Below are 12,813 nucleotides of genomic sequence, written 5' to 3'. Positions count from 1 at the left end.
ACTAGTTATTAACACTTGACACACTTATTGGAGTGGAGCACATGGTACGGGGTGCGAAGCGCTGAGAGGTGGCGGAGACGTTCTTATCTTTCCGACCACAGGGGTGCGGTAGCGGTCCATGAGAGAAATACCTTGAGGTCAAGGCATAAATATCTCCTCCATCCCTTGGTGTAGAAAGACTGGGTCCCAATCCACTTCAATGAAAACATTTGTATCTTAAACATAAGTTGCTTTCACACATGCACCCCGGACAATGTCCGGATCATCAGGTCCGGACATTGTCCGGAGTTTCCCTTTCACTCATGTAGCACACACCCGTAGATTGTCTGTGTCAGACGTGTTTACACTACCTGGAAATACTCTGTTTGGTTTAGATGAAGGGCGGAGCCTGGGTAGAGCGGGCATGAGGCAGGATGTGATGCGATGGCACTGAAGAGATTTAGCAAACCCTAGATAGTGGACAAGGCTAATGCTAATACTTTTTTGGCATTGATACGCCATGTATTTGGATGTAATATAAACAGAAGAGTAGAAAGGAATATAAAGGCAAGCATAAAGGAGTATGAAGCAGCTATGCTCCGTGCACGAAAATCCGCATGAAGGTAAATAACTGGCGCATGACAGAGACGTCATCAACACGTGACATGCCCACTCGCTCGCTGTGAATCCTCCGGACAATGACCTGCTCTGCTCACACATACTGCTCAATCAGACATTATGCAGACTTTGTACTAGAGTGCTGGCTGGGTAAAGTCTGGGTAATGTAATCATTGGGACATTTGCGTTCACACGTACAGCTCCTCCGGGTAATGTCTGGATAACTTCAGGATTGCAGTGCATGTGTGAAAGCAGCTATGGTTTTGTTACAGATTGATTCAATGCATAATTCAGCTTAATACCCTTTTTATAGAAACAGACAATATTTCCAGAGAGGTCCCCTTGGCGTGTTATCAATTCAAGGCAGGGAATCCGGAGGAAATTCACACCTTTGTGCGAGTTAGGTGGGGGACGATAGAGTTGTGTGTGTGTGTGTGTGTGTGTGTGTGTGTGTGTGTGTGTGTGTGTGTGTGTGTGTGTGTGTGTGTGTGTGTGTGTGTGTGTGTGTGTGTGTGTGTGTGTGTGTGTCTGGCATCGTGTCTTTAATTTGCATATTCAAATGTTGAGACGGGCGGAGAGGGGGTGTAGTTTCTGCTGGGGTTGGGGCCCTCCTGCTCAGATTTAGTGGCTCCATTGAGCCAGGATACAGGCCCAATCCAGATGTTCAGACTGTAATCTTTTCCTCTATATCCAAAGGTGAGGATTAAGTCACAGTTCTGTGATAAAATCCGGGTTTATGAAAGAGTGTTCGCTACATATGCCCCACTTGGTCTGATGTTTGCTGTCCAGGGATCTTCAGGCCGTAGAATGGGAACAGTTATGAAGAGAGGAAACAGGTGGAACCAGATTTAGCAGGATGAGAGTTTGTGTCGGCTATCTGAGTGTTGTAAGTAGGTATAGCTATCTATACCTACTTAGCTATAGCTATGTCAAGTTAGATATCGCTCTATCTTAACTTCAAGGGTTAGCAGTTCTAGAATAGCACGGGCGTCTTTCTCAACTATCTCAAGTTCGTTGGGAGTATTCTGCTGTTGCTCTCTTATGTTTAATCAGCCTAGCCAAACTAATGTTACACTTTTCTAGTTTCCCTTATAGGTTCTAGGTGCGTTTGATGTAGAAGAAGGTTATGCCGAAAGTCAAGAGATCCCCTGAACTGATGGTGAATGCTAACATAGTGTCAGGACCAAATGGTACCTACCATATGTCAAACAAGTAAAACAATGAAAAAACTTGTGGGAACGATACAGCTCAGATACTCACATACTGTACCAAGCAGCTCTGCCACTCCAATAATTTAGTGCAGGATACCTTTGAGTAGAGGAAAAAACAAAGTTAGTGAGCCTGTGTCCTCATCTGTGGAGGAGAACCATCATTAGACAGAGCAAAAATTGGGTACGGTGGCTTTATTGGCTGCATTGGCTCCAAATTTCCTATAGAGATGGGGTCAAGTACATTAATGTAAACAACACAAATAAGAAGATCAAAATGCAACATTAAACAGATGTTTAATATGTCTCATCAATCAGCTACACCACACCGTATCACACTTGCCTGTACATATTCATGCAATCAAAATATAAACAAAAAACAGTTTACCACAATAGAAACACAACCAGTTGTACAAAGATAGACAGACTGTTTTATACAAAAACAGATGACAGACAAACAAACCAAACAAAAACCCTCCTTTTGTTGTACTCATGAGTTTAAATCATTGTAGTTGAACTTTTCAACAAATTCAGTAGCAAGATCTGGGCAGGGCGAAGCCACAAGGGCTATCGCTGTCAAGCAATCATGCGAATCTCCATAAGAGTGAAGAAGAGAAGTTGGAGTAAGCAAAGTGAAAGTTGCACATGTTGATGATGGAGAGGTGATGTCTGAGAGAAATGAACCGGTTTGCTTCGTAGCAAGATAAAGGCTACAGCATGTAATCAACCCAATGACCCCAGCACTGAGTTTCCAAGCAAAGTATGCAACAAGACGTAATTCATTTCCATAAAATTGCAACAACACACATACATTAAACCATCTTATTCATCCACAGTTAAAGTAATCCAGCAAACCCAACATGGAGCTGGTGCAAAAAAAATGTTCGAAAAACAACAAAAGGTTCTACCGTGTAATGGCTTGGCAAGCATTGCCTCATTCCATGATCCAAAAACAACAATAACCACAACAGCCAAGAAAGGCCATGCCAGGGTGCGACCCTGAGGAGACAAAGTTAAAATAAAATAAATGTCATGACTCAAATAATGAACGTTCTTTTGTGCCGACTGGAGAAAAAAAATAAACTGTAAACATCTTGTTCTAAGTATTTTAGGAATTCCTGTGTATCTACGACACAAGCGGATCAACAATCTACAATATTCTAATTAGTGTGCTGCCATTGATAAATTCAAAATCAGTCAAAATAAATTTCCGTAATGTGTCAGAAGAAAACATTACCGGAGGCTTCACATAACTTAGACAATGAGTTAAGCAACTAGAGAGGGTAAGGAAAAATGTGATTCACATACTAAAACATTTTTATATTTAGTGCTCAACACTATATTCCTATTTAAATGTATTATTTATTTATTTGTATAATTCTTACTTATACCCTTAAAGGTACAATTAATAACTGCAAACAATAAGCCTGAGATGTCAGCAGTCACCAATCTAATAGAACCCTAACGTCATCAATATAATAGGAGCCTAACTGGTGTTGATAAATAACATTTGATCAACGATCGATTATCTCATGGTCAATTTACGTTACTCAGCTCCTAAAAATGACATACATTATGTACTAGGCTTTGAACTGCTAGTCTTACCTTTTGGACAGGGAGTATTCAATTATAAGTCCCATCATTCTGCAGTCTGACTAGAGAAAAATTGAGAGGTTATAACACCTTTTTTAAAGCAAATATATATGTATAATGACAATAACATAGCCAGCATTCAAATTGAGACAATCGAAAACCTAGAAGGGCCATTAATAACATATTTGTCAATTAGATAAACATTCACTTTCATCTATAATCTGTGTACTATCAGTATAGACAGATTGATAAAACAATGGCTGAGAAAACACAGAAGCAGTCCTTATGGTAATCACACAGATATCATTTCCAGCAGGACTTCAGGTGCTCAGTCATTCCACAGCTCTCAGTTGGAGAAGAAATTCCATTTGCAGTCATTCAGTTTCATGTTTTCTGATGCAGTGACATCATCGAATCCAGTTCCAAAGGAGCACAGTTGATTAGGCTCCTCAACTGTGCACAACATCTTTTCCAATTGTGCGTCTGCTGTACTTGGAGGCCAAACATTTCATGTTTGTTGGTGGAGGGAAGGATCAGCAGGAGTCAACGCTTGCATTTGATTTTCCATAGCAGAAGCTTTTTTTGTTGTTCAGAAAATGTCCCAAGTTAATCAGCCTGATCTTGGCTAAACTGGATCTCGTATACAAGGTTTTCACAGACCTTCTCGGAAATGCAGGAGTAGGCAAGTCTCTCAGCGGGATATCAGGTTTTTGGGCTTGTGTGAAAAAACCTTAAGGTGCTTAATGTATTGTTCTCATACATCGTCATAAGATGAAAGGAAAGGTATACCACTGTAAGAAGCAGTGTCATGGGATAATCACTCCAGGGTGCTCTGACAACAGTGTGCCTGAGTGTTCACACAGTAATCCTTAACTCAGCTTCTGAAGATTGTTTCAACAACTAGACCAGACAACTAGAATGTCATATTAAAATAAGAACTAATCAAGAATTATTCTAGTTCTTTAATGCACTCTATAATATCTGATGCTTTTATAAATTTTAACGATGGAGCTCAATATGGGATAGAGAGCTAAATTCAATCAAGGTCTCTCCATTTATATACTTGCATGCATATAATCTCAAAATAATTCCAATTGAGCCTATTAAATAATCAAATTTGCAAATCAGTTAAATACAAATGGTATTAACATCAATAATTTACAAGGACCTTTGAATGCTGGACATGTTATGGCCTTACTCAATTGTAGAGCAATTCTCTTTGATCTGATCTCTTTGTCAGTCCTCCAAGTCTTCCCAATCAGACGCAGTCACATCTACACTGGTCAAAACTGCAGTCAGTGGATTCCTGCTTAAAACTTTTGAATGTCCAAGTATTTCACATTTATTTAAGTTTTTCAATTTTTAGTAAACGGATGTACACAATGCATTACCTCTCTTGTATACAAAACCATTATTCCTCTTTGTTAAACTACTTGTTCAGTTTTATACTGTATATCGACATCTACCTTATTCAATGTCAAATCGAGATTACTTCTTGAGTAAGACAAAGAAAAAAAAATAATATTAATAATGTTGTTTGATTAAACTTAATCACCAGCCTTAATGATAAAAACAAAAAATAATTGGTAATGATTCGAAACGTACAAACACAGTTGTATATCACACCAAGACTTACAATTCACTCATGCAATATCATGATTTAATGTTTAGTGTTTAATCTATACTGTTTAGTTATTTATCTTATCCTTTGATTTAGAATGACCAATTTTCTAATGCTTTGTGCCATTCAATTTGTTACTTCTGCAACACTGCAGACTATCCCTCTGTGGGATAGATAAACGATTATCTTATCTCAACCAGCGGATGACACTAGAACACAAAAGGGAAAATAAAGTAAATTTAAAAAGAATAACTCTTTATAAACCAAAAAATATTTCATTTCTGCTGCTACTATGCATCATATCTGCTCTCCGCGATGTCTTAAAACATATTTTGGAAGCAATTTCTTTTTTATTTATATTGATCAATTTAGTTTTACCAATTTGGAATGCTTTGCGATAAAATCTATTAACAAAGCACAGACTATAGTTAGAAAAAAATAAAAATTCACCATACGTTTAACCTTACCAAAGTCACATTTACATAACATTTAGCAGACGCTTTTATCCAAAGCGACTTACAATTGTTCAAACACCGACGGACGCAGCCATCAGGAGCAAAGTGTCTTGCTCAAGGACACTACAGCATGCTCGCAGGAGGAGCCTGGGATCGAACCAGCAACCTTCAGATCACTAGACCACCAGACCACCAGCTCTACCGCTCTAACATTGCCATCCCACAGCTGCTTATCCATCACCCATCAGTCTTTGCTGTTGTGATGCATGTGGACACCAACGACCTTAAAACGCAGCAATGGGAGGAATTTAAAGAAGATTTTGTTGGCCTTATAAACAGTGCTTTAAATACGAACTAACAGCGCATTGTGTCAGACCCACTGCCTTCCCCCTGGATCCTTCAGGGAGACTACAGTCCTCTTATTGAAGATTTTCCATTTCTCCACTAACCCAGACTCTCAGGCCCCTAGGGTGTTGCTGTTATCTATAGAAAGGATTTTAAAAGCACTCTTGTTTCACATAGTAGTTTTATATCATTTGAACAGCTTGGTTTTATGTTAAATTGTAAGGACCTGGTGATAATTGACAGTTATCGGGACATTGACAGTTATTTAGCAACTTTGAAACTGTGTCACTATCATTTTTACTTGAAACTCTATCCCACATGAAATCAACTACGTGCAGCCTTGATATTATTCCCGCCACATTTCTTAAGGAGGTGGTTGACACAATTGGACCCAGTATATTATCAATTATAAATAGCAATCTCCGTGGAGAAAGGCATTTTTCCTTCTGCTTTTAAACATGCTGTGGTCCATCCTCTTTTAAAGAAACCTAACCTTGATCCCTTTGTTCTTAACACTTTTATGCCTGTTTCTAAACTTCCATTTCTTTCAAAGGTTTAAGAGAAGGTGGTATCAACCCAGTTTTTGGCTTTTATGTGTCATAATTACATCTTTGAGAAATTCCAGTCTGGTTTTAGAGCTTTACCTCGCACAGAAACTGCCCTCCTAAAAGTAACCAACGATATCCTTTTAACAGATAACAGGGGGGGATAGTGCAATCTTAATTCTTTGAGATCTCAGTACAGCCTTTGACACTATAGATCATGCCATTTTAATTGACCGTCCTAACACCTGGATTGGTATCAAGGACACTGCACTTGGCTGGTTTTATTCCTACCTTTTAGAAAGAACCTTTGCAGTCTCCATAGGTAACGACTCCATGTAATGACGAATCCTCCACAGCTCAAATTACCTGCAGTGCAAGGTTCTATTTTAGGTCCAATTTTATTTTCCATCTATGTGCTGCCTCTTGGCCAAATTATCCAAAGACACAATGTCTCTTTTCATTGCTACACAGACGACCCACAGATACAGTATACCTTCATCTGAGACCTGGTGATCCAAACAGCCTAGCTGCTGTTGTAGATTGTCCCAATGATATCAACCGTTGGATGGCACAGGATTTTCTTCAACTCAATAATTCAAATTCAGAAGTCATACTGTTCACCAAATTCTACCAGCCATATTGAGAGTGGCCATGGCCCTCTGTCTGCAAATGTGAAGTCTTTTGCCAGAAACTTGGGAGTACTATTTGACTCCACCCTAAACTTTGAATAATACATTTAAAAAATTGTCCAGTCCTCTTTCCTCAACTGAAAACCATTTCAAGAATCAAACCAATATTTTCACACAGTGACCTGAAAAAAGTAATCAACGGTATTACGACTAGACTACTTTAACTCCCTCCTTTCTGGCGTCAACCAAAAGTCACTCTCTCGCCTCCAACTTGTTAAGAACACAGCAGCCAGGCTTCTTACCAGTTCCAAAAGACGACATCACATCACCCCAATCCTGGCTTCTCTCCAGTGGCTTCCTGTTTGATTCAGAATCGGTTTTAAGATTTTACTGATCACTTCTAAAGCATGTCTGGGTCTTTCTCCAAGCTACATAACACATATTTTGCCCTGATATGAGACAGTGTGCAGCCTTAGATCCTCAGGCAAGGCCCTCCTGGTTGTTCTTAAGTCTAAACTTAAAACTGAAGGTAACCGTGCCTTTTCTGTCAGGGCCCCTCGACTTTGGAACGACCTACCTGAGGAGATTAATTTGGAAGAGTCAGTGACTTCTGTTAAATCACTTCTCAAAACCCATTTTTATCGATCTGCTTTTATGTGATGTCACCTCCTTTCTTTATCCATTTAATTTTTATTTACTTATTTATTCATTTTTATTTTTGCTTTTATTTCTATTTCTTATTATCTTATTGGATCTATTTATTTGTTGTCTCTTTATCCGCTTTTACAATTTAATTAATGAATTTAATTCCTGTTTGTTAATGTTCTTTTGGCTTTTAAATTCATGATCTGAACACTGCTTTTATTTCATCTGTCAAAGCACTTTGTAAACTGTTTTTAAAAGGTGCTGTTTAAATACAGCTATTATTATTATTATTATTATTATTATTACTTTGATCAATTAAGTGCGCCGCTACAGCTCTCTGCAGTGAGACACGTCTCCATTTCCTTGGTGTACCCCGTGATAAACAACCTTCAGAACCTTCTTAGTGCTCTACTTTAGGAGGATTACAGTGTCGAGGACACTGACCAAGACGAAATGGATCACTACTTTAACGAGCCATGCATCTCACCTGATGACAATCCCGTGTTATTGTGGCAATACAACGAATCCCGCTTCAAACATCTCTGCGTCCTTGCGAGGCAGTACCTCGCTATACTCGCCACCTCCGTTCCAGCAGAGAGGGCTGTGTCCTATCCCCCTGTTGTGGAATTTTTAATGCAGATCTGGTGAGATTAAGCTGGCTCTGCTACCAAGAACGAAACTGGGTTCTGTTGACGAATTTACAGTTTCGGCTCCCACTGGCCTATTTGGAACGATCAAAGAATAATTTCAAATAGCACTTACACCATTTCAATTCTCTGATTTTTCTTGACGTATAAAATAAATAAAATAATTAGTTTGTCAACATTGTCAATTGGGATCGATGGAGACAATCGCCAATAGACGATTTAATCGTAAATCTGCTCAAGCCTCATGTGTCCTGGTAGCCATTTTCATCTTGTCATCTCTGGTAAGACTATTTTCGTTTTGTCACTGTAGCACGTATTGTCTATTTGGAAAAATATTTACATTATTTCATATAGTACTATGTCATATACATATAGTATAGTAGTTCATAAAGTAGTATTATGTGTACTGGTAGCCACTTTCATTTAGTCATCTCTTATAAGACATTATTATCACTATAGCGTCCTGTCAGATTTAATTATTATAAAGAATGTTTTTTTTTTTGTGTAATAAATTATTTCATGCAATTTCATAGTTAAAAGAATTGCTTGGAGCCGTAAGAGCCGGCTCTTTTCAGTGAGCTGGTCATCTGGCTCATTAAAGCCGAACTTTTCACCACTACTGCAAGTGCGTCTCTTCTCCCCCACCCACTGCGTCTTGTCTCTGCTCTGTATGTTCTTCTCTAATCTGACTTTTTTCCTTATTCTACTCATCATATCCCAGCATCATGTCCTGTTTAACATTATTATCTTATCTTGGATAGCACAATCTAAATCATATCCATAACGTTAACTACTATTATGGTGCATACTGGCACTTCTCACAAGCTGCCGGTCTCTGTTCTGCCCTCTCAAGTGGACAAATCATGTGGACATATTGATTCATATTTTGTTGAATCGGACCACACTTTTACTTAAATTATTAGAACACAAAAGCAGCAAGCTCCGGCTCCTGTGGCTCGGGCTGCGGCTACAGCATCGTCTCCCACTTCAGCACATGGCCTATTTAAAGATAATATAATAATTTTAAATAGCACCTGTTGTAAATATATTAATTAAGTACTATGGTAACTGTTCTTACATGGTTGCGGCTATGGTCCATGTTGGTGGGGAGGGGGGGCTGATGACATCCCGGCTAGTCAATCTGAAATTCTTGTTAGTCGTCGATCACTAAAAAAAAAATCTCCATCCCTAGTTTTCATGCTAACTGTTATCTATTACTGTTATCAAGACGGAGTAACTTGCCATCTGTAAACCAATAAGGTTTTAACCGGTAGCGAAATCAACCCGTGTCTCCTGGAAAATGCCAATGTAGGTGGCACTAGCATCACAGAAGGATATTTAAAAAGATTATTTATTTTTGGTAATGCCTATTTTGACCAAAATGACAGTTGCTGAGACCATTTACAGGTACTCCTCACTTAACGACCGAGTTCCGTTCCTAGGACCAGGTCGTTAAATGAATTGGTCGATAAGCGAGGACCTGTGTTATTTCACGGTAAGGGAGCGTGGCCATTGTGAACACGAGTGTAGTGAATACTGACAGACTGCGAGAACGACGCTGAGACTGAGAACGGTGATGAGATGTATACTGTTTATATAGTGTGTATATAGTGTATAAAGGGTGATGCGCGATGAGATGCTTGACGCTGAGAAGCCGCGCACGCCGCGATATTGTATGCAGCGTACAATACCAAGTGGTCAGAGAGCTGGTTGTAAGTATTAACGGTTGTTACGCAGGTAGGTCGCTAAGTGAGGAGTACCTGTACAGAGAATTTTGTTTTCACTCAAGCTTATGAAATATGTACAAAAAAATATGTACAAGTTCAGTAGATGGGGTTATTCATTTGCATTAAAAAAAACACATTACGCATACAGTATATGACTATATGAAATATACCGTATATGATAATATGATGGGACTTTTTGTTATTTAACAATGACGAGAAGTTGGCTTACACCTTTTCTTCTAAACAAATCTAGGGATTTTGAAATAAGTCTATGTTAACAACCAACTTCTGTAGTAGTAGTAGTTGTCGCAGTTCTTTAGTTTTTGAGAATGCATATGAGTGCATTTATTTTATCATGATTTAAACAAACAACAGCAAAAATGTTTCTTGCACTGTCGCCAAGTTCGAGCTTATAATTCAATCTTCAAACATTCCTTGGTTTTGTGGCTTTGGTGCAGGTGTGCCGTGGCTGGAACCAGGCCTTCCACATGCCGGAGCTGTGGCGCTGCTTCGAGTTCGAGTTGAACCGGCCGGCCAGCTCCTACCTGAAGGCCACCCATCCTGACCTCATCAAGCAGATCATCAAGAGGCACTCCAACCACCTGCAGTACGTCAGCTTCAAGGTGAGCGTGGGAGGAGAGACCAGGGTTTGGGTAGATACATGGATACAATGTCAGATATAGATCGGAGAAATTACCATAATGTTAATTTATATTCTGATTCCCAAATCCAATTTATTGCATGCCAGGTCCCGACCATAATGTTAACGTCAGGAAATTATTGGAACGTCAGCTAATTCCTATCTTAATTGAATATTGGGATGGTTTGGGAATTGCGTTGATTTTTTTCTGGGGATCATAGAATATCATAGATTACAATTTTTTTTTTTTTTTATTGTTGCCAAAACTGTCCACATTGCGTTTTTTTTAATGAATAGGTATTGTATTTATTTATTTTTTTAGTCAGAATGGGTTTATTCTGTCCAGAACATTTTCATATACGAATGTAATTTGTCTTGGGGAGGATTGATAGGGATGCAACAGTAAGGAATTTTTCCCATTGGTTAATGGCTGTATATTTATCATATGAAACCTGTAAATTAAGAATCCATGTCAATAAGACACATCCAAATTCATGTACATTGACTAAAAATGAACGATTAGTCATTTGTTTTTGGTCGAGCCAAATGAGGTCTAAGGGGAAGGGAGGTAGCACTTATAGTCAGAAAGGAACAGAAGTGGTACCCTGGCCAAGGAAATATGACACCTTTTTATTATTGTCACAATTGGTGTGTGTGTCTGTGTGTGTGTCTGTCTGTGTGTGTGTGTGTGTGTGTGTGTGTGTGTGTGTGTGTGTGTGTGTGTGTGTGTGTGTGTGTGTGTGTGTGTGTGTGTGTGTGTGTGTGTGTGTGTGTAGGTGGACAGTAGCACAGAGTCTGCGGAGGCGGCGTGCGACATTCTATCCCAGTTAGTGAACTGTTCTCTGAAGACGCTGGGACTCATTTCTACAGCACGGCCCAGCTTCATGGAGCTGCCCAAAGTAAGCACCAGCACCTGGCCTTTTTCTGTGCGGGCTGGGATCTATACAGACTTTAGGAATAAGCCTTGGGCTTGTCAAGAAGTTGCTTATAAATATCGAATACTTAGGACATAGGACTTATATCACTTACATGTATATTATTTAGTTAACCAAAGAAAGTGTTAATCAAATGAATGTCTATACTTATTTACACTAATGCTTATGTTTATAATTTGGACCATGCCCTTGTTTTTTTCTTTCCTAAATTCATTTTGGGGATTTCCGTAAAAGTAAATACATTAATAATAGACAAAAACAGTTTGTCTATTATTAGCTCAAATTTGCGTACGTTTTTTTCTTTGTTTCACCAGCACATTAGTCCACTTTAAATAATAATATGGTCACATGACCATTGTTTCCTGCAAAGATGCATATTATCCTGCTTATTACACGCCAATTACCAAATAAAAGAATACAATGAAATGGAATAATGATTTGAAATTTTATATCTAGTATCCCTAGTTTTAACAGCTTCCGGTGAGAAAAATAGTCCACAACAACGTAGTAAACACTGCAACAACATAGCAAACTATTCACCATACAAAAAAATACTGCTCCCTTCATACACCAAACCTATTTACTATTTTTAATTAAAAATTTGACATATCTGCACTCATCGCTTCAGGTTTCTTCTTGTAGTTTCTATGTAGTGTCACAAGATGTCGCCACTAGCTAGTGTTAGCATTAGCATGTTGGCACGTGAAATGAACAAGTAGTCAGGGAAAAGTGGTTGCCCGCAACAACGGTCATTATTAACAGTCAGCAGTCCTTATTCAGAAATAACTGACCGCTGATTGCCACGATCGACCAATCAGAATCGAGTATTTTACTCCATCTATGAAAGATGCATGCTCCTTTGCTGCCGAGGTGAACTTATTTCTCCGAAAGTTATAAAACATGAACTCTTTAGTAAACCTCTTCATCTTCCTTCACTCTCTCCCGACAGTCTCACTTTATCTCAGCGCTGACGGTGGTGTTTGTCAACTCCAAGTCTCTGTCCTCGCTGAAGATCGACGACACTCCGGTGGACGACCCGTCCCTGAAAGTGCTCGTGGCCAATAACAGCGACACGCTCAAACTGCTGAAGATGAGCAGCTGTCCCCACGTCTCACCTGCAGGTTCGCTTTATCAGTCAATCTAACATGAAGTGAAGCTTTAGGGAAAAGGAGAATTGTCACTCTGGCAAGTTTTACTGAGAAAGAACATTAGAGACCAAAATTTAA

At 39.1% G+C, this 12,813-nt stretch overlaps 1 protein-coding gene across 2 annotated transcripts in view; it reads left to right on the top strand.

Annotated features, from left to right (window-relative positions):
- The window catches only part of LOC307227937 (F-box/LRR-repeat protein 3-like), a 29,740-nt gene that overhangs the window by 13,233 nt on the left and 3,694 nt on the right, over nucleotides 1-12,813 (top strand). For both annotated transcript variants that reach the window (XM_079997380.1, XM_079997381.1), the window contains exons 3-5: nucleotides 10,471-10,635; nucleotides 11,429-11,551; nucleotides 12,537-12,708. In XM_079997380.1, coding sequence (XP_079853506.1) covers nucleotides 10,471-10,635; nucleotides 11,429-11,551; nucleotides 12,537-12,708 — 460 coding nt within the window. The remainder of the gene's footprint in view (nucleotides 1-10,470; nucleotides 10,636-11,428; nucleotides 11,552-12,536; nucleotides 12,709-12,813) is intronic.

The sequence above is a fragment of the Zeus faber genome, assembly GCF_960531495.2.
Source record: "Zeus faber genome assembly, chromosome: 3".
NCBI classification, from domain to species: Eukaryota; Metazoa; Chordata; class Actinopteri; order Zeiformes; family Zeidae; genus Zeus; species Zeus faber.
Note: the sequence above shows the minus strand (reverse complement) of the source record. Positions and strands in the feature narration are given on the sequence as shown.